The sequence below is a fragment of the Aspergillus pseudotamarii genome (assembly GCF_009193445.1).
Source record: "Aspergillus pseudotamarii strain CBS 117625 unplaced genomic scaffold BDV38scaffold_10, whole genome shotgun sequence".
Taxonomy (NCBI): domain Eukaryota; kingdom Fungi; phylum Ascomycota; class Eurotiomycetes; order Eurotiales; family Aspergillaceae; genus Aspergillus; species Aspergillus pseudotamarii.
The window spans coordinates 303,876-329,265 of NW_022475024.1; the positions used below are offsets into that span (position 1 = coordinate 303,876).

The 25,390-nt window shown below is 47.5% G+C and overlaps 12 protein-coding genes and 1 non-coding gene across 13 annotated transcripts; 6 read left to right on the plus strand and 7 right to left on the minus strand.

The window, feature by feature from the left end:
- Nucleotides 1–352: 352 nt before the first annotated feature.
- BDV38DRAFT_268907 (uncharacterized protein) lies at nucleotides 353–1,603 on the plus strand (the record flags this gene model as incomplete). Its single annotated transcript, XM_032056865.1, has 2 exons — nucleotides 353–424; nucleotides 515–1,603. The coding sequence occupies 2 exons, from the start codon at nucleotides 353–355 to the stop codon at nucleotides 1,601–1,603; spliced, it is 1,161 nt and encodes a 386-aa protein (XP_031916833.1).
- A 977-nt stretch (nucleotides 1,604–2,580) lies between these two features.
- BDV38DRAFT_279744 (DUF3602 domain-containing protein) lies at nucleotides 2,581–3,096 on the minus strand (the record flags this gene model as incomplete). Its single annotated transcript, XM_032059103.1, has 3 exons — nucleotides 2,581–2,735; nucleotides 2,801–3,004; nucleotides 3,060–3,096. 3 exons carry the CDS (start codon nucleotides 3,094–3,096, stop codon nucleotides 2,581–2,583), a joined length of 396 nt encoding a protein of 131 aa, XP_031916834.1.
- Nucleotides 3,097–4,470: 1,374 nt separating this feature from the next.
- Nucleotides 4,471–5,458, plus strand: BDV38DRAFT_239363 (uncharacterized protein). Its single transcript, XM_032053754.1, has one exon. The coding sequence runs from the start codon at nucleotides 4,508–4,510 to the stop codon at nucleotides 4,727–4,729; it is 222 nt and encodes a 73-aa protein (XP_031916835.1). The 5' UTR covers nucleotides 4,471–4,507; the 3' UTR covers nucleotides 4,730–5,458.
- Nucleotides 4,471–5,458, minus strand: BDV38DRAFT_239362 (uncharacterized protein). The gene is made up of 2 exons (XM_032053753.1): nucleotides 4,877–5,458; nucleotides 4,471–4,816 (listed from the first exon to the last, which is right to left on the minus strand). The coding sequence occupies exons 1-2, from the start codon at nucleotides 5,089–5,091 to the stop codon at nucleotides 4,804–4,806; spliced, it is 228 nt and encodes a 75-aa protein (XP_031916836.1). The 5' UTR covers nucleotides 5,092–5,458; the 3' UTR covers nucleotides 4,471–4,803.
- An 80-nt stretch (nucleotides 5,459–5,538) lies between these two features.
- Nucleotides 5,539–7,196, minus strand: BDV38DRAFT_239364 (uncharacterized protein). Its single transcript, XM_032053755.1, has one exon. The coding sequence runs from the start codon at nucleotides 7,013–7,015 to the stop codon at nucleotides 5,690–5,692; it is 1,326 nt and encodes a 441-aa protein (XP_031916837.1). The 5' UTR covers nucleotides 7,016–7,196; the 3' UTR covers nucleotides 5,539–5,689.
- A 755-nt stretch (nucleotides 7,197–7,951) lies between these two features.
- Nucleotides 7,952–8,090, minus strand: BDV38DRAFT_t62. The gene has a single exon. It is a non-coding gene; the product is annotated as a tRNA-OTHER (tRNA).
- A 2,420-nt stretch (nucleotides 8,091–10,510) lies between these two features.
- Nucleotides 10,511–11,851, plus strand: BDV38DRAFT_289831 (enoyl-CoA hydratase/isomerase family protein; the record flags this gene model as incomplete). The annotated part of the gene is made up of 4 exons (XM_032061341.1): nucleotides 10,511–11,005; nucleotides 11,072–11,182; nucleotides 11,262–11,618; nucleotides 11,698–11,851. Exons 1-4 carry the CDS (start codon nucleotides 10,683–10,685, stop codon nucleotides 11,849–11,851), a joined length of 945 nt encoding a protein of 314 aa, XP_031916838.1. The 5' UTR covers nucleotides 10,511–10,682.
- A 64-nt stretch (nucleotides 11,852–11,915) lies between these two features.
- BDV38DRAFT_239366 (presequence translocated-associated motor subunit PAM17) lies at nucleotides 11,916–13,036 on the minus strand. Its single transcript, XM_032053756.1, has 2 exons — nucleotides 12,445–13,036; nucleotides 11,916–12,368 (listed from the first exon to the last, which is right to left on the minus strand). The coding sequence occupies exons 1-2, from the start codon at nucleotides 12,994–12,996 to the stop codon at nucleotides 12,192–12,194; spliced, it is 729 nt and encodes a 242-aa protein (XP_031916839.1). The 5' UTR covers nucleotides 12,997–13,036; the 3' UTR covers nucleotides 11,916–12,191.
- Nucleotides 13,037–13,556: 520 nt separating this feature from the next.
- On the minus strand, nucleotides 13,557–15,338 carry BDV38DRAFT_279749 (acyl--CoA ligase; the record flags this gene model as incomplete). Its single annotated transcript, XM_032059104.1, has 3 exons — nucleotides 13,557–13,895; nucleotides 13,953–15,217; nucleotides 15,275–15,338. The coding sequence occupies 3 exons, from the start codon at nucleotides 15,336–15,338 to the stop codon at nucleotides 13,557–13,559; spliced, it is 1,668 nt and encodes a 555-aa protein (XP_031916840.1).
- A 178-nt stretch (nucleotides 15,339–15,516) lies between these two features.
- Nucleotides 15,517–16,961, minus strand: BDV38DRAFT_239368 (putative integral membrane protein). Its single transcript, XM_032053757.1, has 7 exons — nucleotides 16,759–16,961; nucleotides 16,664–16,701; nucleotides 16,519–16,542; nucleotides 16,270–16,462; nucleotides 16,157–16,208; nucleotides 15,936–16,095; nucleotides 15,517–15,884 (listed from the first exon to the last, which is right to left on the minus strand). Exons 1-7 carry the CDS (start codon nucleotides 16,852–16,854, stop codon nucleotides 15,698–15,700), a joined length of 750 nt encoding a protein of 249 aa, XP_031916841.1. The 5' UTR covers nucleotides 16,855–16,961; the 3' UTR covers nucleotides 15,517–15,697.
- Nucleotides 16,962–18,473: 1,512 nt separating this feature from the next.
- On the plus strand, nucleotides 18,474–20,622 carry BDV38DRAFT_268912 (fungal specific transcription factor domain-containing protein; the record flags this gene model as incomplete). Its single annotated transcript, XM_032056866.1, has 3 exons — nucleotides 18,474–19,452; nucleotides 19,523–20,481; nucleotides 20,536–20,622. 3 exons carry the CDS (start codon nucleotides 18,474–18,476, stop codon nucleotides 20,620–20,622), a joined length of 2,025 nt encoding a protein of 674 aa, XP_031916842.1.
- Nucleotides 20,623–20,905: 283 nt separating this feature from the next.
- Nucleotides 20,906–22,498, plus strand: BDV38DRAFT_289836 (uncharacterized protein; the record flags this gene model as incomplete). Its single annotated transcript, XM_032061342.1, has 2 exons — nucleotides 20,906–21,568; nucleotides 21,653–22,498. The coding sequence occupies exons 1-2, from the start codon at nucleotides 21,083–21,085 to the stop codon at nucleotides 22,496–22,498; spliced, it is 1,332 nt and encodes a 443-aa protein (XP_031916843.1). The 5' UTR covers nucleotides 20,906–21,082.
- A 1,140-nt stretch (nucleotides 22,499–23,638) lies between these two features.
- On the plus strand, nucleotides 23,639–24,769 carry BDV38DRAFT_279753 (Trichodiene synthase-domain-containing protein; the record flags this gene model as incomplete). Its single annotated transcript, XM_032059105.1, has 4 exons — nucleotides 23,639–23,881; nucleotides 23,947–24,017; nucleotides 24,143–24,548; nucleotides 24,602–24,769. The coding sequence occupies 4 exons, from the start codon at nucleotides 23,639–23,641 to the stop codon at nucleotides 24,767–24,769; spliced, it is 888 nt and encodes a 295-aa protein (XP_031916844.1).
- Nucleotides 24,770–25,390: the final 621 nt, after the last annotated feature.

The following is a 25,390-nucleotide window of genomic DNA, read 5'->3' on the forward strand; positions in this document are numbered from 1 at the left end:
CATCGACACCTCTTTCCTACTTAGGGATATTGTAGATAGCCTTACATGCATTCGTTCCATGGCGTCGTACGTAGAAAGCCAACAAACAAGAGCTTTGCCAAGGGAAGATCTCGTAAAGCAACAAATTATAGACCCACTCGGAGTAATCATCCTCTTCATTAACACTAGTCTGGCGCAGATACAATAAATACCTAGTGCAACATCCAAAGCTCTGCGGGGTTTTATTTCTTTCGGTCTCGTAAAGATGCACCGTCTTAAGAACGTCAAGAGAATCAGCCGCATGCTATTGCGGTGAAAAAATTTATGACGAACGGCTCCCGCTTTTCTCTACCGCTCAAGTTGCTCTGGAGAAATGCCTGCGCGGCGGAATCACAGAGGATCATCTCGGATTGACTGTAGTGAATGCAAGTGTCGACGGACTGGGGTATGTTTCGAAGCTTACATGGTTTCTTTAGCCGGCGTGCCTGAGGCGTCTTTGTCTTACTTCACATGCCTACTAATCTGTCATGTATAGGACAGGTCCCAGTCTTCTCATTTATTTGTCCTATCGCGATACAGGTGCTCGAGGACCAAAGCTCGTCTATATACATCGTCTTCCTTATCTTTTACCGAAACATCGTCACCAACTACCAGCCACTATCTTTCCTCTCGATACAGAATCATGATGGAAGACATCAATGCTGTCTCTACACCTAAAGAGCTCAATATGGAAGAATTAGAGCTCATGGTCCAATGGTGTACGGCAACGTATCGCTCTATCTCCCGAGATGACACGGTTGACTGGATATGGCGTGTCGTCGTGCCTCGAGAAGCGATGCACTACCCCTTCCTAATGCATGGTATTCTCGCACTGTCGGCGCTCCACCTCGCATTCAATAATAGCGGTACTACCAAGGAAAGCTACTTGATGATAGCACGGTCTTATCGGAGCCAGGCCCGGGTCGGCCTGGAAAAGGTGAAGGGTAAACTGAACGACTCCAATTCAAACGCAGTGTTTGCTCTTTACCATATATCAATCGTGTCTGCCTTCGCTCTTCCTCTCACCATAGAACCGCATCAAGATCAAACCCCCTTAGACGAGCTTTGCGAAGTATTCCGACTCACCAAAGCATTAGGGGATTCCATACCAGCGATCATCGACCGGGTCAAAATAGGGGAGATGAAGGAGTTAGTTGAATCCAGCGATCCGCCACCGCGCATGCCCGACACTTCACGGCTCGCCATAATGGCGCTCAACAGAATGAACGCGGCCTTGGCCCGGCAGGACCCGGAGCATGAGAGTGATGTTTATAGCCCCACCATTAAGTACTTGGGAGAATCGCTGGACAAGCTTGCAAGAGGCGGAGAGATCATGATTGTCGCATTTCAGTGGATCTTTCAGATTCCACCGCGATTCATTGACTTGCTTAGAGAACGACAGCCGTTCGCTCTAATTGTCGTCGGTCATTTTGCCGTGATTCTTCACTCCTTAAGAGAACATTGGTGGATGGGTGAATGGGGAGCTAGACTGATTAGGCAAGTTGGCCAACAACTCGACACGGAATCGAAGCAGTCTATGGACTGGGTTCTCGATGCTACGGGATGCTATATTCCTCCGCGGTGAGACAATGGTCTACGCACTTCTAATACATTGTCATGGAAGCCAGTCACAGGGGACACCCGGTCATTTTGAACTACGCTTCTCAACTAATGGCATATTGACAACGAGTCATGCATAGGGTAGCCGATGCCCTTCACATTGGAGCGATAATATTTCGGCATTTCTTAAGAAATGCAAGGGACCAATCGAAGACAATCAGGCTTAGCGGCGCACGGAGTACAGGATCGGATGGTGGATTCGTTTACCGAGGCTCAATTGGAGATGGTTGCCCTTACCAGGCAACGGATCGCAGCAGGCCTGGGATCAGGCTATTATTCGTATTGTGCATATATGTATATCATGATGGAATGACCTTAGTTAATCACAGTTCAGATCATTTGACTAGTATAAAGGGGAGAATTCCATCGTGATAAGACTATGGAATTTTATTGGAGCGCCCATTCAAGCATCATAAGCATGGACGACTAGTACGCCGTAGATCTTATCCAGAACTTCTATTCGGTCGACTAGATGCAGATGTGCTGCACAGGTCAAGTTAGCGCGGACAAGAAGCGATAAGACTCATCGCAGTCATTGGTGCATCATAATGAAAGCTATAAATAAGCACCGTATTAAACCACCGAGACTGGCTGATTTCTTCTGACTTCCTAACACTCCTCCGGTTCAAAACAAACATGGGTATTCATTAAATTTAATAAGTAAGAAAAGGAAGGGGAATAAGAGGCGAGAGACGAGACAAACAAGACATTGAAACGAGACGGCACAAGAAAGATCATCGGCGACACTTCTCTCCGAGCCACAAGTCAAAAATCATGCACTGCCAGCAGCGCTCCGCTCCTTAACGTGCCACGATCGATGCATTCGCGAGGACCAATTCAATGTCCCACCGATCAGTATAACGAAGGCTGAACTGAGAAAACAGGGTACCACTCCAGACAAAAGGACGCGACTCGAGACATGCCATTTATAGTTACATTTTCTCAGCTTGACGACGACTCGCTGCGTTTTTCGGCGGCACGCTCAGCATCCTTCAATCGGTCTCTGGACGCAGTGCGAATTCGGCGCAACTGTTCCTCTTGCTCGCGAGCCTTCTTCTCTTCTTCGGGGGAAGGAATATACGCATTTGCAGCACCACCTGTATACATCGGAGTCACGATCAGCATGCTAGCCAATACAACCTAGGTCCCGTCGACAACATACCCCGTCCAGTGTGATGAGGAGCCTCCTCGACACGTAATGGCGGCGCCTCTACATCCTGACTCTCGCGCGCAATCTCCGGGCGCTGGGGATCGTTTACGACCATATTTCCTGAGCCGCCGCGACCGGTGGTATAAATATCTTGTTTGATCGTGGGTGTGACTAGATCTTTCGGGGTAGTATGGCTTTCACCGGAGAAGATATTGCCTGCGCCTTGTCAACACGAGTTCAAAAATTCACATGACTCCACTGGTCTACGTACCTGCGCCTCCACGGCCGTGAGATACGTAGCGACTCATGGTTGCGAGTATCTGATCGGGAGAAGGTGAATAACCGGATGTATAAAGGGCGTTGGCGGGGAAGGGTTGCGATCGGGAGTACGTAGTGGGCTTGCGCAGTGGGTTTTCAGGTAATAGGAGGGTCTCAGATGGGACTCCAGATAATTAAATGGAGCAAGAAAATAGGAACCAGCTGAAATTGAGGTAAACAGGAACTAACACGCAGTGGCGAAGGGGGAAAATTCTGTAAGTTGATCGGGGCCAAGAAGCAGCCCCTCTAGAACCCAAAAAGAACTTATGATGAAAGCCGTTGCTCTTGGCGCGTGATGGCGGTTTTTCTGCACGTTTGCGGAATGATGTGATTTTTTGGTCTCTTATCTAATCAGACGCCCTTCCTCTTTGGTCTTTGGGCAGGGCTACTGGTGTTCACCTGATCTGAGATCATTTTACTAAACTACTACGTAGTACGTAGTAGTTACTCCGTACGTACACAGTAAATGTGCTCGGGGTCTCATTCCCCACGTCCCTGGCCACTTGGTGGATCCACTGTGCAGGGCGATTGAGTGGATTTACTCCGTATCCATTTAATTCCATTATCCATTAGCAATATCGCTACGCCCCTTCAACTTCAGCAATTGTGCATTTGGTCATTGTGTACCAAAATCACTGCGATCATGATTACATTGGTTTTATACAATTAAAGTATGCAATATGCTGTTATTAGATACCTGGGTAGTATATTCTATACTTCCTGTCCATACAGCATGGCTAGCTCTTTCCGTTGGCCCGCAAAGGCCTTGCCCTAGCCAGATACCATAGTACTACTTGCCTCAGACTCCCCAAAGTCTTACTACCACTGCAAGTATACTCCATATATCGTCGCTCCTACTCATCTGAGCAAAACAAAGACAATACACTCTGAAGCAAGCTCTACAAGGCTCCTTCCCCTTCAAACTATAAACTACGATGCCCTACAAGATGGATGCTCATCTCCCAACTCCCGTCACTCAATATACATCCCATTCATACCAGTCATACGTCTAGTTCCATTAAATAGTTAAAACCATTCTCTTATCATCAGTCACTCCTTTCACAATTGCCTTCTATCACCCTTTATCAATGTGTTTTGACGTACTCGGAAATATCATAACCGACATCATCGGCATAATTTTACTGTATATTTCACTCTTCCTGAATATCCTCGCATTACCGGGTGCATTCTGGCGGACGGTACACGAGTGGAATCAGCGTGTCCGAAGAGGCATTCGGCATTTCCTGATGCCCAGAATGAATGCGAACGGTGATATCTACAATCCTGCTATCATTAACCGCCCGTCCCGAGAGTCGAGGCGTCGGAGAAGACGTAATGGACTAGTCAACGGGACTCGGGATCAGACTACTAGGAACAGCAGTCCGTTCGTCGTTACTCACTATGATGATGATGATGATGATGACTCGCATGGGACTGAGCAAAGTGTGGATGAGCCTTTGGCAGCTAGTGGTGGTGAGACGATCACGCCCGAGCAACAGCGAGCAGAGCAAGGGCCACAAGAGCAAGGATCTCACCATCCTGTACAGCAACACCAACAGCTTGGACAGCAACAGTCAGGACAGCAAGAGCCAGAGTCCCAGGGGCATGAGCTGCAACAGCTAGGACCACAACAGCAATCATCAGAGCTTCCACCACGTGAACCCATGCCGCGTGAGAGAGTTGTACCGCAGCAAGACTTAGGAGAACCTGGTGAGCCCCTACAAGCCATTAATTTATGTGACTAAGCTCACATCACGGCCTCCATTTTAGCAACTATGGCGGGTAGGGGGCAGCCTGGAAGGAATCGTGCTATGTTTTCCTTTGGACCAAATGGGATACAGCGTGAGTGCGACTATGTGCGATGGTAATGAAAGACAGTAAAGCTGATGAAAACAACTCGTGGATATACGTCTCGTAGGCCAACCGGCTCCAACCCTGCGTCGCCTGCGAATCAGCAAGAGCAATCCACACAAGGAAACCTCCATATGCCCGGTACATTCCCGGCTGGATCAGAGGATGGGGGAAGGGAACATTGAAGTAGCATTGTTATCATGGTTACCGAGTATGGAGTTTGCCCCAATTGGACTCGAATTACGTGCCGTTGCTTGTATCACTCTGAGTCGTGAGGTAAGTCACTTGTACCAAATTGACCTTTATGTGCGTTAACTCATTGCAGGGTTTTGTATTAGCCAAGGATGTCTTGAGCCGGTTCAATGTCTTTCTTTGCCTTGGTTATTGTTTGCCTGCATTATTTACAAAGACAGTAGAGTTACTGGGGTCTGTATTACTATAGCTGCAATATGCTCTTTTGTTATGCTGAAATCAACACTGAAGAATGCAATGCGCCTTATTGAGTGTTAAGTCTTCATCTCACTATCATGCTATGGCTCTTGATCATTGTAATCGCCAGGGTTAACAAATGGTACAAATCTAAAGGATGCAAGCATGTAATTCATAACTATGTACAATCATAAAACCTCATTGACATAATGCCCTCTCATAAGCATATATATCCACATAAAAGCTCGAGGAGCTTCCCATCTCAAACACAATCGTCAAACCCGTTCCTCATCTCCAGCATCGTTACTGCGGCCAATAAGTATCAACCATATGTCCACCATACGGCACCGCCTCATACTCAGAATACGCCTTCTCAAACTCCATACTCCAAACCCCATGCGCGCCGCGAACCGAGTACTCCCCCTTCCGCCATTTCTTCTCGTCCTCTTTATACGAGGCTGCCCCAACATGCTGCATCTGCGGCGGCGAGATCGCCAACCGATCAAACCCATGTTCATTCGCCAGCCGTTCCAGCGTAGAATCCACCGGCTTCGGCTTCGTCGCATCCTCCATCTTCTTCATATACTCTAGAATAGCAGGGGTTTTCTCCCGAGGAAAAACCAGCGCCTGCGAACAACACCCATGCCGATTCATCAGATGCACCCCGGGCCGCATGGGTCGCTGTACTGTCACCCGCCCAGAGGCAAAATACAATAAGATGACCGCCGGCACAGCGCCGAAACAAACAAGCCCCAGAAAGGTGTTCGAGAGGATCTCCTGGGCGGGGCGCACGGTCCTTCTCAGAGTAAGACAGAGTGCGGCGACGGCGACGGCAGCCGCAAGACTCCAGAGGAGATAGACCTTCCAGTTCTCGGCGTTCCAGCCGAGGAACTTCTCAGTGTAGAAGAGACGGAGGTAGAGCCAGTCGGGGTTTATGATGCCGCGATGGACCCACTCCTCGATGCTGCGGAGGGTTTGAGTAGTGGTGGGAAACCAGTTGCGCTGGGCGACGACGTCGTCTTCCAGCATGAGGAAGTAGGGGGCGTCGGTGGTGTCGTAGCAGGAGCGGAGGGAGAGGGCGTAATCGATGAGGGATTTCTCCGGGGTAAATTTTTTATTTCCTTCTAGGGTGCGGAGGTAGGATGTGGTGTAGGAGATGTTTTGCGTCTCGTAGGTTAGGATGCGGTTGACTGTGTTGTGTACCCAGGGGTGGTTGTAGTCTGGGTGGTCTGTCGGCGTGGTGAGGGCGAAGAGGAGGTGGATGGAGATTTGGGAGCGCTGGTGTTGGCTGAGGCTGTCGATGAGGGAGGCGATGGTGGAGTCTATGTTTTGGGCGAGGGGCCGTTTGACGGTCACAATGCCCACGCAGAGGTCTACATGTTCCTGCGTTGTTGGCTGGTTATGGGGGTCTGTGGGTGTGATGGTTGTTTGGTTGTAGCGCGAGAGGTAATGGAGGGATTCTTGGATCCGGGTGAGGCTGTATGTGGGACGGTAGCCTTCGTGTGGCTGGAAGAAATATGAGCCTGGGTCGCGGGCGGAGTTGGCGCGACAGATGAAAAAGAGGATGAAGTAGAAGATGGCGAAGGTGATTAGGGAAAGCCTCTGCTTTCTGTTAAGGAAACGACGCATTGGGACATCATGCTCGGGAGATATGTACAAATCCACGGGAATGATCTGTAGTAAAGTATGTCCCTGGTTCCTGGGACTTGGGGCGGGTTAAAAAGGTTTAGACCGGAGTCCGTCCGTCGTGAGAGACAAGGGAAAAGACCAAGAGAAAAGTAAGAAACGGGGCAGGCGCATGGGGTGCTTACAATAATCATGGAAATTTTTCCTTGAAGGATATTCCAGACGAGAAAAAGGGACTAGACTTGTCGGATCTTGACCCGATTCGGACAAGACCAGTGGACGCTAAATGTCTTGGGACCAGAAACAAGCAACGGGGCTGTGGAGTGTCCGTCGAGTCTTCACTCCTATCAAGCTCATTTAATACTGCAGGTGGAGCAACCTTTTGGAGTCCCGTGTTACTATCTTTACGTGTGTCTTCACTAAGCAATTACACAGCATCAGCCCTGTTGGGGTTTCACTTGATTTATCTGTTGCAATTGGTGGGAGGGTCAACTGGCAGGGACCATTTGCCATTTCAGTTTACTGCCGGCCTGAGACATTCTGATCGAACTGATACAAGATCGTCCCCCTCGATAACACCATTTCCCCGTTTGGGGGCTTTTCACGCGCCCAATAATGTGTCTGTTCGCGTCGGGATTCCGCGACGATCTGTCATGGGCATTCCAGTTGAGCTGTGGCAGGAGGCTGTGTTTTTTGGTACCTTTGTCGCGAGACAACACACGGTGTACATTGCCTATAGACTTAAAATAACGCGCCATGGAAACAAGTAGCTGGATTGACATTCCATGGACCAGGACGCATGTGTGGATAGATTTAATAGCCTCGGTCCAATATAAGTATGAACTTTAGTGGGTTGAGGAACAGGATCTAAAAAGATAAGAGAGGTGGAGAGAGAGGGGACGGGGGGGTAAAGAAAAAAAGAAAAAAAGAAAAAGATGTTGACGAGAGTGGGATTTGAACCCACGCCCCTTTCGAGACTGGAACCTTACTCCAGCTGAGAGATTATTAGTTGATTTGTTCGTCAAGATAAGACTTTAATAGTGGTACTAACCGCCTTGGACCGCTCGGCCATCTCGCCGTAGTTGACTTTACATTGTCAAATAGTGCTATGTCATCCCAAAACATGTAATGGAAAACAGCAAAATAAAAACAATACCACAGACTCTTCCACCAGTCAGCTCCGAACTCAGCCACGGCTATATCAAGGTGACTGGGTATAAATTCTATTCTATGGCTTGCATTTAGTATCACAGGCAACTGGGTAAAACTTACAGTGAAACCGGTCTTTCCCCAGATGCAAAGGAACCTGAACTATTTTTTCCATTGTGCTATTCATAGGTATATTATATATTAGTGATGACATCTGCGGTAGAATCCAAGAATTATGCTCGCCCTTCCGAACACCGTGTACATATACCATTCGGCGTGTTTAGTGAGGGCTACATAGACCTCCTGCAACGAGCTCGATGGATCATGGGTGTAAGTCAGGCGCCATGAGCACGGCAAAGAGTACGCATCATGCATAGAGGGCAAGGGGCGCTAGGAAGGCTCTCCGACGATAAAAGCTAGAGGTGGAAAACGCTGCGATATCGGAAAGTAGTCATCCATAGATACGATACATCGTGGAAATTATATGCTACGAGCTGACTTCATGAAGGTGAGAGAAACAAGAATATGGAAACAAAGCAGAATCCTAGACCAGCGAAGCTAACCGTTCCTTGTCCTGAAACCATGGAACTGGCATTTGTACACCTTTCATATCCCAAAGAGAGGTCAACTGTTGTCGATCAGGTATTTATACAAGATGGGAGTATGGGCCTTTATGCCCTTTGCTATACGAACAAGATTGGAGCCAATTTGTGAAATCGCTCCTCACCCAGGCATCATAGCTGAAGTTCTCACCACAGGTATCATGCAGACAGTTCATTCTCGTTTGGTGTTCATCATAGTCCGCATACCCGAGTCTGGTCCATGCATCACATAAATACTTGATATCTTCTCTCTTTGTATTATTCTTAGCTACCTCGCCTCCGCAGCTTTGGTTCCCGATAACAACATTCCACTGATAACCGTGTTCGCATAACTGCATGAGTACGTTCTCCATTGCATTAGTCTAATGTTCTTGGCAATCTGGATTGATTTTGATATAGGGCTAGTCTTCTCCATATAGGGCATGCCTTGCGCACCTGAGCCAGGATAATACGATGGTTTAATCCCTCTTTCATTCCCCCCACCCTCCCTGTCTCCCTCACAGGTATTTCTAACAATACTCATAGAAGCATTTCCTATTGGCCTGCTCCTGCATTAACAATTCAGATGTGTGTTTTACTGCTGTAGGGTATTGCCGTATTTAGTGTGTCGATAATTTGACGGACCGGGGTGCTAATGGCTAAGCTTTTCAGCAATTTAAGAGATGCAACATAATATGGGACAGTTCCCATTGAAAAGAGAGGCGAAGCCCCATGATTCGTTTCAGCTTCACCGAATGCCAGACTGAAACTGTGAAAAGGCTAGCACGTCCGCAAAAGCTCCTCACGGACGAAAGCAGAAGGGTAATAGAAATAGGCTATAAGGAGAGCAAAGATGAGAGGACTTTCAGCAGTTACACAGAATTATTTTCAACTGCACAGGACAATGCATCATGGCGAATCTGGAATGTCTCCATGGGCTCGATGATTGACATGTTTGGAGAAGATGATCTGTCTTCGCAGAGCAGGACTTTGGCTGAGAGAAAGTACAAGGCTCACATTGGCAACTTGCTTGAGGGCAAGTTCATGTACAAGATGAAGGGATATGCAGCAAGGGAAATCCAAGTGAGGATGAGCGAACATATGCAATAAACCTTGGCGAGGACAGCTCTGAGGAGTGCAAACTACATTATCTCGCATCATGCCCGCTCCCCAGATGACTGCAATGGCATCACCAGCGGCCAAGTTATGGACGGCACTTGTTGCACGAGTGGAGCACCCGGTGGTGACCATAAGAATAAGGAGTGGTCTGTCCTGATCAGCAAAAAAAGTTCTAGGTAAAGCAACCGATGTCTGTGGCATCGAGATACAAAGAATCCAAGAAAAGATTTTCATTTCTGTGATGCTGATTTGTAAATAGAACTTTCTCCATGTAGTTACTATGGCAGAGGTAACATAGCCCAGTAAATCTCATATCATTTTTATCTTTACGCAGTATACTGGCATAATCTAGTATTATTTAGTACTTAGTTTTCTCTACTGTCTAATATTGGTTCACCCTTTTGCTTCTCTTATCTACTTGAAAGTAAATATTCACTTCAATTATGTATTGGCTTTATATTAAGAAAAAACACCCGGTTATCTGGTAAACATATGATTATTTTAAGAATGTAGAATAATCTACGAGACGACTCTCTAGTAAGAAAATCCCGAGGACCGGCTTCTCCGCATTTTGCGGGGGATCGGACTTTTGACTCCACCCCCATAAACTACGCAGTTACCGAGCATGCCTCGGAAGAAGCCTTTCTATCAGTAATCCCACCCATTGCGCACCACACCGATTATTATATCCTGCATTGAACATAGCAGATGAGGGGTTCCTAACCACTCAATATAAACGGCACCACGCTCCACATAAAAAAAAAGGGAATGGCAGCAGATACACCGACAAATTCATCCAAGATTGACACAAGCACACCAAAATGTCCTCAAACACACCATCCATTGTGATCCCTCCTTCCTATGAGAAGCTCCCAACAACACACATCAAGGTCTCTCACTACCCGGCAGGGGCTGAAACCGCAACACCCGTTGTAGTGGTCATATTGAATCGTCCGGAGAAGCGCAATGCCTTTACCGGGGCCATGGCGGAGGATTTGGAGAGGGTTTTTGCCATGTTTGATGTGGATGAGCGGGTCAAGGCAGTTGTCTTGACCGGTGCCGGAAATACGTTCTGTGCTGGTGCGGATTTGGAAATTGGGTTCCCGGAGGGGCGTGATGAGAGGCCGGTGGATCATAGAGATAGGTAAGTTTCATACTACCCTAGTATATCGTCTTTTCGATTGAATGACACATACTGAAATTGATACAGTGGCGGCCGAGTAGCCCTCGCAATCCACCGCTGTAGCAAACCAACTATCGCTGCAATGCAAGGCTCCGCCGTCGGCGTGGGCATGACCATGACTCTACCTGCTGTAATCAGGTAAACAATTCCATCACCTACTAACTAACTATACACCAGACAACCCTTCAAAACAATACTAACAGAAATCCTCTCACAGGGTCGCCCACGCAACCAGCAAATACGGTTTCGTCTTTGCCCGCAGAGGCATCACCATGGAATCCTGCTCAGCATACTTCCTCCCCCGACTAATCGGCTACAGCAAGGCCCTCTACCTCGTGTCCACAGGGAGTGTTCTCCCCTCCACGTCTCCGCATTTTGGGGGCTTGTTTGCCGAGACACTCCCCGAGCAATCGGAGGTCCTGCCGCGGGCGTTGGCGCTGGCGACCGACATCGCGGAGAATACGAGCACGATGGCGAACGGACTAAATCGGGCGCTTATCTGGCGGGGCCCTGAGTCGGCAGAGGAGGCGCATTTGTTGGATTCGCCCATTCTTTATCATATGTTTGGGTCTAGGTATGTTTGGTTTTAACTTTTCTTTTCTTTTCTTTTGTTATATTTTGCTTGATTTTGAGACTTATTTGGGTTTTGATAGGGATAACAAGGAGGGTGTTATGTCTTTCTTTGAAAAGCGGAAGCCGAATTTCAAGGATACGTTGGTGGATAATGGACCAGCGATTTATCCTTGGTGGTCTGAGGCGGATATTAGCAGGAAGCCGAAGATCGTGAAGGGGGATTCTAAGTTGTAGAACGGAAGCAAAGAGTATCTCTTGTCTTTGAAGCTGCGCCTTCGGCACCAGGGTCCAGAGTGGACTGAAATGGCTAGTTCGCTATACTTGGGAAAGTAGTTCCCGACTGGCCATACAATGTCAATAAACAAGCATAATGAACCGTATACAGGTTAAATTTAGTAAAGGGAAGTAATCGCTCAGATACAGATCGACATTGTCAGAATACTCATACAGGAAAGGGGTGCAGGAACCACAAACAAAGGAAATAAGGACCGGAATGTAGAATGCCATAAGAGAAACCCAGACTACGGGCTTCTATGTTAATTGTTCGCCATCACAAATGCAAGAATGACTGTATTTAGAGGATAAAGTTGCGCCTCTTGCGGTTATACACACGCTGATCCTTCAGCCACTGGCGGTATCCCTGCACGCTGCCGATCTTCTCGCCGTAGTAATCAGGGACGGGGTTCGCGATGGAGTTCGAAGAGGGATCAACGCGGAAGCGCTTGATTCGGTCATAGAACTCCTTCTCTTTCTGTGATGGGATTCGGGTTAGTAACGATGCGACCAACCAAGCAGATCGGTCGTAGACCGAGAACGAGAGAACTCACGATCATGAAAGCCTGTTTATACCGCCGATTAACCAAACCCCACGCCGCATTACCAACAAAGGGCCCAATGAGCCATCCCACAGCACCACAAGCCGCGGTAGCCATTCCCAGAACAACGAAGGGGTCCAGACCCATCACCTGCGCGCCCAAGGCTTCAAGATCCTGGCTGGAAAGAACCTGCACACCAATGACAGTACTAGCCATCGAGGACACAACCGAGGAAGCGAGCGAATAGCGACGACGAGAGGCGCGGAGCTGGAAGAACGAGTTCCAGGTCAGTTTGGCGGCTTCCTTGCGAGTTGCCTCGGAGACTGTGGAGTTCGCCCGCATTGATGCAACACGGTAAGTTGGCATTTGGACCTGTGGACGAGCGCTTGGCGCCTTGAAGCTGGTCTTGATTTGTGCGGAGGTACTGGCCGGTCGTGCCTGGCAGAGGGTCTGGTACAATGCCGTTGAATTGGCTGGGGATGCAACCGAGGGGAGGGCTTTGGGAGAAATGCGTCCGAACATCATTGCGGTGCGCACTGGGGCGCTGATCGAAGTTGCGTGCATTTTGGAGGGTGTTGTAGGCAAAATGCAGAGGTGATTGTCGTCGATGTTGATGCGGAGTTGAGTTCGGGGTTGGCTAATGTAACGGATGAAGCTTTAATCGGATTATGTAAGCGGCATGGTTTCCTCATGGGGTATGAGGTCATTTTTTTTTAAGTTATTATGTGAAGATCCTGTAGAGGGGTTTTCAGTAAACAATGCATATAAGAATACTGTAATTGTACTTATCTAGGTAGTGGACAGCCCTGGTAAGCTGGTAATGCGGCTTTCTTTTTTCCTTTTCGGGCTTCCAGGACCTATTGGTAGCTCTTGCATATGCCTGGACCTCAATTGTACTAATATATGCTTTATTCACCACCTTTAAAGTTGTATAATTGATCTATATTGAAAGTCCACAAAGCATAGAGTGTAGCTGGAGCTAGAGAATAACACCATGATTCACGGTCCACCAACGTCGTATGCATACGTATATGTACATGGGTCGTACCATAACTACAGGGTTTCTTGTTGACCATGGTAGTGTCCGGAAGATGCATTCTTGTCCACAGGCTTACTAGGTAACATTATAGTTTCGCCCGTGGCTCCGTCGACTTTGTTGTCTGATCCCTTAGTAGCCGTCGAAGTATTTTTCCGGATGAGCTTTTCGGGATTTCTTTTGTAAACACCACGCCTCCCCTAAGTTGTTTATGGCGCGCCATATTTGCCTCGACGTGGGCCTTTACTTCCTCCTCAGAAATGCTTCTATTGTTCTCTACCACGATATATGCTCGGGGAAGCTCGTTCCCAGGTGCTGATGGGTCTGGCACTCCAATGACAGCAGCATCTGCTACGCATTCATGGCTAAGGAGACAAGCCTCTACCTCTACTGGGGAGACCTGAAGTCCTTTGTACTTAATAAGTTCCTGGTAGTATATTAGTTTGTCACCGCAGCGTAGATATGCAGTAAGAGATGGACTTACCTTCTTTCTATCCACCATGTAGATCTTGCCGTCCTTCCAGACGCCAATATCACCTGTTCGGAACCATCTGTTGTCTGCGAAAGCCGCAGCAGTAGCTTCTGGGTTCTCGAAGTAACCTTTGGTGACCATGGGCCCTTTAACCAATATCTCTCCCTCCATGCCTTGCTCAACATCCTTATCTTGCTCATCCACAATGCGAAGTCTCGTATTTGGAAGCAAAGGACTGATACTCCCCGTGCTATCAGCCTGACCCCAAGGCATCGTAGTCACGCTCCCAGTAGACTCGGTCATTCCCCAGCGTTGACTGATTGAACAACCCAGTTTCTCCTCCGCGCGTCGTTGGACCTCTGTAGACAACGGTGCAGCCCCCGATTCCGCTCGGATCAAACTATTAAAATGGTCCGTGACTCGAGGACTCTCCGCAACAGCAAGATAGATCGGCGGCGCAGTGGCCAGAAACGTAACCTGGTACATTTTACAATAGTCCATGAACAGGTTAATGTTGAACTTGGGCATCCAGTACACAGTGCCCCCCGCAACGGCAGGAGTAATAAAATACCCCTGACAGCCCGCAATATGCGCAGTAGGCAGATGGCCAATAGTTCGATAAGGGACTTCAAGATGCGGTTTTCCCTTTCTGGACTCGCGAAGGACCAATTGCGGGATAATCGCCTCAGAAACAAGGTTCATGTGAGACAGCATAACGCCTTTCGGGGGCCCGGTAGTACCGCTTGAAAACAGGAGACAGATGAGTCTTGTTTCTAACTCGGTTCGATCTGAGACTCGTTCCCAGTCCAGCTCTTTAGTATTCTCGAGATAGCTTCTCTCGGGGTCAACAGTATCACGTAGTAGATGTTTGTGACTTCTACTCTCCAGGATCAGAACTCTGCATTCTGAAATCCCGCATGCAATCGCCGCTTTAAGAGCTTTCGCTTTGTTGTCCTCACTAGCGATGATCAATTGGCTTCTTGACTGTTGGATCTGTCGAGATAGTTCTGATTGTGTAAAGGCCGTCGATGCTGCGGTGTATACACCTCCAGCGGCGATGATGGCGTAGAACACCGCTGGAAGAAGTACTTGGTTCGATGAGATACAGAGAACTGTGTCTTTTCCGGCGCCATTGTTTCCGATCCCAAAGTCGGTGCGGAACACATGTGCGAGGCGCTTGGTGATGGTTCGGGCTTGGGCTTTGGTGATGTTATTTGTTGGATCTGCGGCTTCGGCGTGGAGAACAGTGGTTTCCGTGGTAAGTGACAGAGGGGAATCTGTGGGTTGTGTTAGTTGTATAGTATCTAGATGATGGTAGGGGGGTTTCTATGCACCAAATAGTAAGGAGAGGAGGTCGATGTTCGGAATATCGTAGTCTTTCGCCGGGAGGTATTGCATGCTGGAGGTGAACTACTACACAGATTAGACTCTTTTTGAATGGATTTAGTAATTGCTTGAACCATGGCCTGTTAAAGAACTGTTTATAAAGTTTCCTTATATAACTAGTGATTTAGAGTCTCGGCTATAGAAAATGCGGGGAAACCCGAGGTTGGAGTTGATGCGCTGAGGGAAATAATACAACTCTCGAACTGTTTTATTTCTCTATAACAACATGTATAATAAATCTATCGACCGATAAATACGAATGCTCTCTCTATATATATAGAAGTAAAAGTATAGAGTTCTGTTGCTGATACCATTCGCTGAAGATACTGAAGACAGTGAGTTCTAAAGCTGACTGAGACGGACCGCGCAGATTAAAGGTTGCCATTCTGAGAGATAGCGCCAGGGCGGGAATGCGGCTTGGACTGGGACCCATAGCCATTCACGCGGCCGTAAAGCCACTTCAGGGTGCCGGTACTCAGAGCCATTACGACGGCGCTGAGGGCAAATAGTCCGATGCGGCCTTCAAAAGGAAGTTGCTCGAAGATTGGATAAGGGTACCTGGAGAGATTAGCGCTTGGCTGGCAGTATGAGTGGAATAGTGTGACAAACCATCCATTATACGAGAAGCAACGTTCGATCCAGAACCAATATCCAAAGGCAATGGTACTGGATAAGCTGAGGGCGGGTAGGATACTAATCGTCCATGGTGGGGAAAGCAGAAAGAGATCGATCAGAAGGACAATGGACGGGATGGCATGGAAACTAATATCTTCACGGGAGATTGTATCAGTAGTGATCGCAACACCCGAGTATTTAATATCTTGACCTACCTGCGTTCAGAGGTATGACAGCCCAATCAGGTACCACCAAACGCTCATCGATCTAGTACAAGTTAATTGGCGAATTGAAACTGAGAGGTTGGAAAGCCATATCAAGCACTGACCACGCGGAGACCCCAATACAGAATGCTGATCAGAACCTCCAAAGGTGCACTGCATATCGACAGGAGGTTCTTGATCAAAAACAGTCGCGCGGATAAGGTTACGTCCGCCAGCAGACCAATCGCGAAGGTAAGCGTGGACAGGGATAACCCGATGACCGTCAGGTACTGAAAATGCCAGCCATATGCCTCATTGCTACCAAAATGTTAACTGACAGGGATGTCTAAGGCCATAGGACAGGTAGCACCTACGCGTGGTTGGGATTTTCGTGCATACTGAACGCAAGGATCAGCCTGAGTGACGACGATGACGTAGTAGCGGCATCTCAACCGCGACCAATGGAGGTCGACAATCGAACATGATCCTATAAATAACTGAGAGAGACTCTGAACCTACTATTTAAAAGACCATACAAAACTGGAAAGTCCCAGTAACTGAAAGGAGGGTAAGTTAGCTAAGGGGAAGTTCAAAACTACCAAGCTAGTACATACATGAACCAAGGCAGAGAAGCCGCGAGATGGACTGTGTATCCGCTGTAATGGGTGTTTCTTGAGAAGAGACTGGGCTGTAATAGAAGCAAAAGCCATGGTTGAGTTTGCGGATAAGATAATCACCACCACCAATAATCGATAAACCACAAGGACTTCAAAATAAATTAACTCTGAGAGTCAATCTTAATTAGATGGTCACTGACGATATCGATATGGATCTCTGGGAAGCGGCGGTGGCCGAGGATCCCGCCGCTAAGCTGAAAGGAAGGGTCCCGGAGGAATAGATATCCCGAGTCCCGACCGGAGACACCAGCTTATCACCATTACGTATGGGTAACTCTGCCACTATCACCTGCTCCACCGCCCACGATTCCGCCCCGGTTAATACGCAACTGCGATTGATTGAGACGGCCGATAGGTCGCCACCAATCTAAAGTAGTTATCTGCATCGTCTTTGGATATCCGATGCTCCACTGGCCAGTATCTCCTCCGCTTTTTCTCGTGTTTTCTTAGTCCCACCCATATTCCGCTTGGTTTCACCAGCCGAACTTAAACGAGGCCCTTGTCTGTTGCAACAATCGATTGCTACTACTCCCTACTAACTACCACCGCACTAACAAACAGAGTCAGCCGTAACGGGGGACTTTCCCTTCACGCTTCCCGGTTGATTCTTCACACCGAAAGATTCTAGAAAGATAGTCTCCAATTCGCCGCATTTGCTACCAGTAAAAGGAGTTCTCGGGCGCTTTCCCACACCTCGATGACCACGAATACTAGGTGTGGGTGCCTCGTTGATTATCGCTTTCTGTCCTCTTGGATTAAACCGAAACGCCCTACAAGGCGAAAAAGGAATATTTCCTCAGAGATCCTATCGGCGCCGTGAGCTTACATCTGGTCTGCATGGCGATCTTACTGAGCAGAGTGTGTCGGCACTATCTCAAGTCCCGGACTATTACTTCTTCTGGCCGTTATATCTTTTATTCCTCGTCTTTTTATTTGGCCAATAATTATTGAAATCCAATGCCTCGCCCGAGAAGGCCCGGCGCTCCGGAGCCAAAACGAAGGTCCCGTAAAGGATGCTGGTGCGTACGAATACTGACGACGTGATGACTTCACGGTGTGTATATGAATTAGCTACTAAATCCCTAGGCTAGGCCATGTAAAGCACGCAAAGTGAAATGGTTTGTGTTCATCCTTTTTCTTTTCTGTACTTTTCTTAACTAGTTCACTAATATTTTAGATGTAGCGGAGAAGAAAAGCCGTCCTGTTTGAATTGTCGACGTCAAAATGAACCATGTGACTACAGTATAAGACTGAACTGGGGAGGTAGAACGCGAAGAAGATCTTCCGTAGACTCTCCAAGCTCCCAGTCTAGCGGTCAGTCCGGACAATTCATACTAGCCTTCTCGCCATCAGATATGATGCAGCCTGACTCCACGCTGTTGGCTTCGCATTACAAAGATACTGGTTCCTTGGGAGGAGACACTGCAGGGGACCATGTCGCAGAGAGTCTGTTTTGGGAAGCTGGGTATACAGGGGAAATGGCAATAGGAACGTCTTATCCTAGAGGGCTATATGATATCCATGAATCTTCCGCTATCCCTGACCAGTCTCTTAATCCTTCCCCACGTACAACTGGCAAGAGCTCAGTAGATATGAGTCCATCGTCACCCGGGAAGGACGCAGCTGCCTCGTGGTCAGGCTTGTCTCCTAACATGACCACAGTGGTGTCCAGAGAGGCGGCTCCCAGTTACCCGTCGTCAATCACACAACCCCTGGACGATTTCTCTTACCCGTCGCCGGCTGATACGGGCTCCAGTATTGGTTCTTTTGCCCCTTTCGCATTTTCTCCAGCTACCATGTCGCAGCCCAACTCATTCCTTCGACACACTGCAGACGTCCCCGAACAGCCTTTGAGCCATTCATCGCCCGGACAAGGCGGCACACCAGATCAGGGGTATCCCCACTCACAGTATTCATCTCCTACCGATGTTGTTAGTGCCTATGCCCCTTACCAGTCTCAGAGTCCATCAGACCCTCACGAGGGTGTGTCCCCTCTTTCTAAGAATCCCCAGCTTTTTGCATCATCTAGTGTGGCCCAGGATACCGAATCGATTCCAGCGGGCGTGACTAGTAACTCGGAGGACTTCTTCAACAAAATTATGAACAGCCCTGTATTATCTGAAGATCATCCGCAGGTCCATACCAGCGAGCCACTGGCCACTGGCCATTCTAAGCTCTTGAGTATGGACCATGAGGCTGATGTGCCCGGAGGACTTTCGAGTGCAGAAAGGAAGTGGCATGCTTATCTCACCAGCGTTACAGATAATTATGGTTTGGACTGTGGCCGCCCGGATCTAGATTTGAATAAGAATGACGACCATTCGGCCATTGACATCAATTACGCCCTGGATTTAATCAACTCACAAAGTGAATCATCTGCGGCGTCTAACGATCGCCCTGGTAATTCCTCGTCCGCGGAGCTAAAACCAATTAGTTTGGATGGTGCGAAGTTTGCTTATTACGCATCACCTGTACCGATCAACATCCCACGTTATTTATCGCCGTTGCCACCAAGTCTGGTGCAAACGCCTATCAATCTGATGTACTTCCATCATTTTATCAACCATACAGCGAGAATGCTAGTTCCGCACGACTGTAGCGATAATCCATTTGTTTCTGTTCTACCATCAAGTGAGTCACGGACGTCTGCTTTCTATTCTCGTTGATCATTCTACCCCGTGCCAGTGTGCTGACCTAACAGTGGCTATTGGGGATTCGAACCTACTGAATCTTATGTTAGCGTACTCCGCTAGTCACCGTGCGAGATATCTGGAGCATCCAGAACCTGCTACTCGTATCGCGCACTTGGTCAGCAATGTCTTTCCTGCATTGCGCGTAGCACTGGAAGATCCGCATGAGAAAGTCACTGACAACCATCTTGCTACGGCCATCATGCTTCTCTCCCTGAAGATCATATCACCCAGTACCTTCGAAGTGCCAATTCCTTGGCAAAGTCATCTTAAACTTGCCCGGGAACTCTTCCTCGCACGTCAAGAACAAATGACGTACCCCGGAAATCGCATTGGTCCATTCCTCGCTCGCTGGTTAGGATATCTCGACATTATGGGAACCCTCTCCTGCCGACACACGGAACCACCGCTGTCTGAATACTACTCGCTTATAAGCACATGCTGCTCAGCTGAGGGACTGGATGAATACTGCGTTGACTGTTTCTCCGGTTTCACCCCCCGAACGGGTCTGTTTTTGACCAGGCTGGCGAAATTGGTCCATCAGTGTGACAACGAACGATTTGATGAGATGGGAATATGGATTTCCGGTTGGAGGCCTTCGGCCAGTATCATTCTTGAAGCGCAAGAATTAGCCAACGAGCTTGAACTGCTCCGTACCCGCGCTCACGCTAGCTCAAGGCATTTCCGGGAGTCAGGAGCTACAGACATCATCGCTAGTGATAAAACATTTTATTACGCAGGTTTATTACATCTCCACCGACGCGTCTTGGGCACATCTCCAATTTCCACACCAGTCAAGGAGGCTCTGGATGGGCTTAGAGAGGCCCTCGCACAGATAAGATTCGGGGCATCTGCTGAGGTCGGAACCCTCTTTTGCTTGTTCACTGCGGGTTGTGAAGCTCTTGACCCTGGACAGAGAATGGAAATCCAGGAGCGATTCGAAGTTCTAGAGAAAACTGGCATGAAACAGGTTAGTCGCTTTAGGTCCCTTGGTAGAGTACAGTGCTGACCAACTTTTCCGTAGATCCAACATGCTCGCAAATTAATGCAGCGTTGCTGGGATGAGAATATGCCATGGATTGCCTTGGCTCGAGGGGAGTTTCTTGGATAAATACAATGAATGTGAAGCCATTGTGGCTTTTATTCTCATCGGAGTAGATGGCAACAGTGTGGTTTGCATTAATAAGTTGAACAGAAATCTAAGAGGACAACAGTAAAACACGCATATCAGTGTCAAATGGTGGCGAACTATTAGAGTCAAATCTGAAAGAGGATGTAGTAAGGGAGGCTGTTAAAGTAAATAACCCCTTTAAATTGGGCTCACAAGTATTCTGTGTGATGAGCTGATAGATCATGTCCTAGAACTACTTGTGAGGTGAACTGATATCTGACCAGACACTTTGATCCAGATCTCACAATAGCAACACAATATAGCCCGGACCAAGGTCTACGAAAGAACTCCGGTACCATTTGGAACTAGCGTTTCACGAGCAACAGAGACCTGAGATATTTCTATGAAGTGATATAAACAAACATTCTAACTGTAGACAACATCCTCACCGCCTTGGAGTATGTGTGAACAGCCCTGCACTGAATTGCCCAAAATGGAAGGCTGCCCTTGTCTCATCTTCAGTGCTTTCAGTGCTACTGCCATTCTACTTTTCACGTTGATACCCATTCTCCTCGCGCTCTACGTGCTCCAACACCGGTTTCTGCACCGGATTGAGGTCCTCATGACGCCCATGCCAGGCTCAGTGATTCCCGAAGCATGTGAGGTTATAGAGGGGACCAGCCATCCTGATAAGGTAACGCCTGACGCGCAGGAAGTTACTGTGTCTCCTGCTCCAGAGTTGCGTCGAAATTTGAACTTGATGGATAGCCGACTGGAGGACATCCAGGTTCCGGCTCTTCTGCCACAAATCACCAAGAAGATACCGGGGCCCGTCACCACCAGCGCCATTGTCAAACTGGCCGAGGAGCTTCACCTGGGAGGACCTACTCCATTGCTGGATGGTGGATTGGATCACCTGCAAATTCCTACGTTGGAGCCCAAGCGCGTAAGCTGTTTCTTTCCATAACCACCCTCTGCACAGTGTCTGTGTAAGTTTCGATTCATATAAATTCATGCTAACCTTCCAAAGAACTCATCCCCAGCCCAGCTTGCTAGAACCTCCGCTTTCGGCGGCGAAGGAAAATCAGAAATTGTTCCATGGGATGGTAAGATTCGCTGGGCTATAGAGGGTCCCAGTGTCTTCGATGACGAGGAAGATGAGCTTGGAGCATTCTACTTCCGTCCTAATCTCTTGTCTCGTCATCCTTTCTCGGACATTTGGATGTTTCAGTATGGACTGCGATATGTTCCAGCTAAGGGTGATGGAAACGTATATCGTACCGTCCGGATCGAAAATCTCCCGTCAACTCTAACCCTGATGGATGTTTTGCCTGCCGTTAGTGGTGAGATTTTCTCAGCCCGTCTCACGGATACCACTCCCATCGTGGGATCTAACACCGCGATTCTCACGTTCGTTTGGCAGTCCGATGCTGTTCGTTTTGCTCAGGCTTCAAGGAATGGTATACACGTCGGTCCTACAGTGGCAAAGGTTGTCCCCGTCAACACTCCAACCTACCCCATCTCAGCTGAATTGAAGCGATTGATCTTCAAGGAAGGCTACACACGCTGCCTCTGTGTGTCCAGTTTGCGTGAATCCCTGAAGAGTGAAGTTCGTCGTGTTATGGAGAAGTCTGCTCACTCCGAATATATTGAGAGGATTGAAGATGGTCTTGTGCTGGGGGAGACCTACATTCGGTTCCATTCGATCAAAGTGGCCGCTGCGGCTTGCGATCTACTGAAAAATCACCCGTGCTTTACCAAGTGTGTCTTTCGTTTCCTGAAGAAAGCTTCAGACATGCGTAGCACTGTTGCCGGAAAGCGCACCTTTGGAACCAAAGAGCAGGAAAAGCGCGCTCGCATCGGGATTTGGGATTAACTTGCAGTCTTGAATATTCGTCTTGAATATTCTTCGTACAATGTGTACATTCCGCCATTCTACCATGCACTGTATTTATTATCTGCTTACATATCTTAATTCAAGCGGTAACATAATAACAAATAGTTAATGCATGGCCAATTTATGTTCAATTTATCTCGAGATCCCCCGCAACTTTTACAGAGCAGTGGAAGGCATTTTTCTGGGCTAATACGGATTTCCACCCCTACATAATTCAGATCTTAGCACTTCAACTGGCCGATTGATGTACCTTGTATCGATGGCTGATCAATGTTTTTAATTTTATTTTACGATGAGCATCCCCCTCGACATCAGTCGCAGTCCACAAAAGAATCTGGAAAGATAGACAGGACAGAGTACATAAGAGCTGAAGCTCGTTAAATCAAACTATGCTTGGTTGCTGACAAGATTGGAAGAAACAGTAGCTCATCGAGCCACTACAAATGTTAAGCACATCCTTGGCGACACTGCAGTTATACGCTCCGGATATTCTAAGAGTACTTTAGCACGTTTATCAGCAAAGTTCTTCATGAGGGTACGATCCTCTGTTATATCTGTGCAATAGCCGATGTTTGTATCAGAACTTATTGCATCAAGTTTCTGCAGTTGTAGATATGGAGACAACTTCTTGTATCCATACCTTGATCATGTTTCGTTGATAATATTGTGATATTTCATGCATCGCACATGATCTTGTCACAATCACGTCAACAAGCAGAGCTGAAGCAGTGGTAGTATTATGGGGATCCACTGCGTCATATAATATTAGTTTGCTAAAGATAGTGGGTGGACATCCCGGATTAGCTAGTTCTGAAGGAGGTCTTCAGCTCTGATATAAATCTGCATGAACTAGTACTGCCGAGTAAACAGTAGCTGCATCATAGCCATCCTTATCATGGACTAGTGCTTACATACTAGCTGAAATGGGGTCTGCATTCATTGTAGAAGTAAACAGAAATATGATATATGCGTCGTGAGCGACGATCCACTTAATCAACTTCTACCGAGGTGGGTGGCAATGATCTGAGATAATTTATAAGGAAGCCAGTGATTGCCGGCCCATCTAGCTCATAGGCAGAAGGCTCCTTCAGATAACAGATCTTTGCTGGTCTTTCTACAATGGCATTTACCCTAGGAGGGCACAGCTTCGCGTACTATGGGTTCCCTCCGTCATCCACCAAAGATTTCCAGGTTATGCAGATTAAATACTTAGTCAAGAAATATCTGGAAAGTATCCACTTCGACGCAAACACGCCATACTTTAAGGATGAAGCCCTAGAGGAGACAGTTTGGGGCTATTTCCAAAGCTTGAACATGGGCGAGAAGATTGAGAGATCATCGCAGAAGATGCTCAAAATTACCGTAACGTTTGTCATTAGGCTTACACATCACTTCCATTCGAGATTAAAATTCAGTGCTCCATTTAGGGGTTGTACATGTTTCTTCTTGATGATGTGACGGAGGAGTTTACGGAGGGCTTGCAACAATTTGGACAGAAGTATGTCTTATCTACTCTGTCTTTTCCCCTGTTCCTATACTCTTATATTGATGACTTTGTTTATTTTACCCTTAAACAAAGGCCATCGCAATCCTCTTCAGCAATTTTGATGCACATATACGTAGTCTAAGCATCTACTACGGGCCGTACTGCCATTCGGTGATTATCAAATCCATGTTCGACTACATCAATGGACATGTTATTGAACACAAAATGGAGCAGTCAGGGTTTAAATTCTCCGCAAACACTTGCTTAATGCCCACGTTCCTGCGCACCAAGACTGGCGGTGCTGAGATCCTCGTCCATATGCTTTGGCCGAAGAGCCTGTTTCCAGAAGAGCAATATTTCATGCAGTACTTCCCTGTTATACAGGAGATGGTGTTGTTTATTGGTTTCACAAATGAGATTCTCTTGTATTATAAAGAATGCTTTATTAATGAGGAGAAAGGAAATTTTGTGTCAAACTTTGCACAAGCGCACGAAGTGGACCGCTTAGATGTCTTGAGACAGTTGTCGGAGTATATCCCACAAGTACGTCCCATATCTTGATATTTTGGAAACATCTCTAACGAAATTTCGATTAGGGACTTACCGCTGTGTTTAGAACACTGCAGCATAATGAGGTTCTGCGGAAGCCAATAGAGCAGTTTGTCATCAGCTATGTTAGGATGATGACAACTAATAGGCGCTACCATCTGGTGGAACTATTTGCAGATGAGCAGTATTTGCCGCCCTACAATGATGATGCATGATTAGTTTGCCTCCAACTATCTCTTGCTGTATACAAATCAAGCTGTTTCACAGTACCTTTATAGACGATATCAGATAAAAGCTTTATTAGATATTAAATTCATCTCAGCAACTTGTAATTGACCAAACCTACCTCAGTTATTTTGATATATTACTCTTCCAAGAACTGATTTAATCACCCCTTTTCACAGACCATTCCTATCGTCAGTGTTCTTGATCTTCCATTGTAACTTCTGAACCTCCGTTTCCTCATATACCCAATATGCCCTCTCCATACCCGGTTCTCGAAACCACCCCCTAACATCCTCCCCACTAACATCATTCCACCTCCAATAAGACGGGCCCAGAACAACGACCAGACAAAGCCTTCACAACAAGTCACATACACTTATTTCCCCGCACATCTGCCCTATCTCTCCGCTTAACCGATGAATCCCAATAAGCACCCAAATAATCATCCTGCACTTGAGAAAATTCGCCATTGGCAAAAGAACCCTCCTAGCCAGTCTATAATAGACCGTCTTATGAATTACAATAAACGAATACGTATCCCTCGTCAACTCATCCATACTACGCTGCGTACTCCTACCGACAAGCTGGCCAATGTATCCCTATGTTGCCTG

Bases quoted from the DNA above. Each gene is read 5' to 3' on its own strand.
- BDV38DRAFT_239364 (XM_032053755.1), bottom strand. From the start codon at position 7,015: ATGCGTCGTTTCCTTAACAGAAAGCAGAGGCTTTCCCTAATCACCTTC.
- BDV38DRAFT_239368 (XM_032053757.1), bottom strand. From the start codon at position 16,854: ATGGCTTTTGCTTCTATTACAGCCCAGTCTCTTCTCAAGAAACACCCA. The intron at 16,702-16,758 runs GTATGTACTAGC...CCCTCCTTTCAG, and splicing joins GCTTCTCTGCCTTGGTTCAT to TTACTGGGACTTTCCAGTTT. The intron at 16,543-16,663 runs GTAGGTTCAGAG...CCTTGCGTTCAG, and splicing joins TTTGTATGGTCTTTTAAATA to TATGCACGAAAATCCCAACC.
- BDV38DRAFT_239363 (XM_032053754.1), top strand. From the start codon at position 4,508: ATGATGATGATGATGATGATGACTCGCATGGGACTGAGCAAAGTGTGG.
- BDV38DRAFT_239362 (XM_032053753.1), bottom strand. From the start codon at position 5,091: ATGGAGGTTTCCTTGTGTGGATTGCTCTTGCTGATTCGCAGGCGACGC.
- BDV38DRAFT_239366 (XM_032053756.1), bottom strand. From the start codon at position 12,996: ATGCACGCAACTTCGATCAGCGCCCCAGTGCGCACCGCAATGATGTTC. The intron at 12,369-12,444 runs GTGAGTTCTCTC...ATCCCATCACAG, and splicing joins ATAAACAGGCTTTCATGATC to AAAGAGAAGGAGTTCTATGA.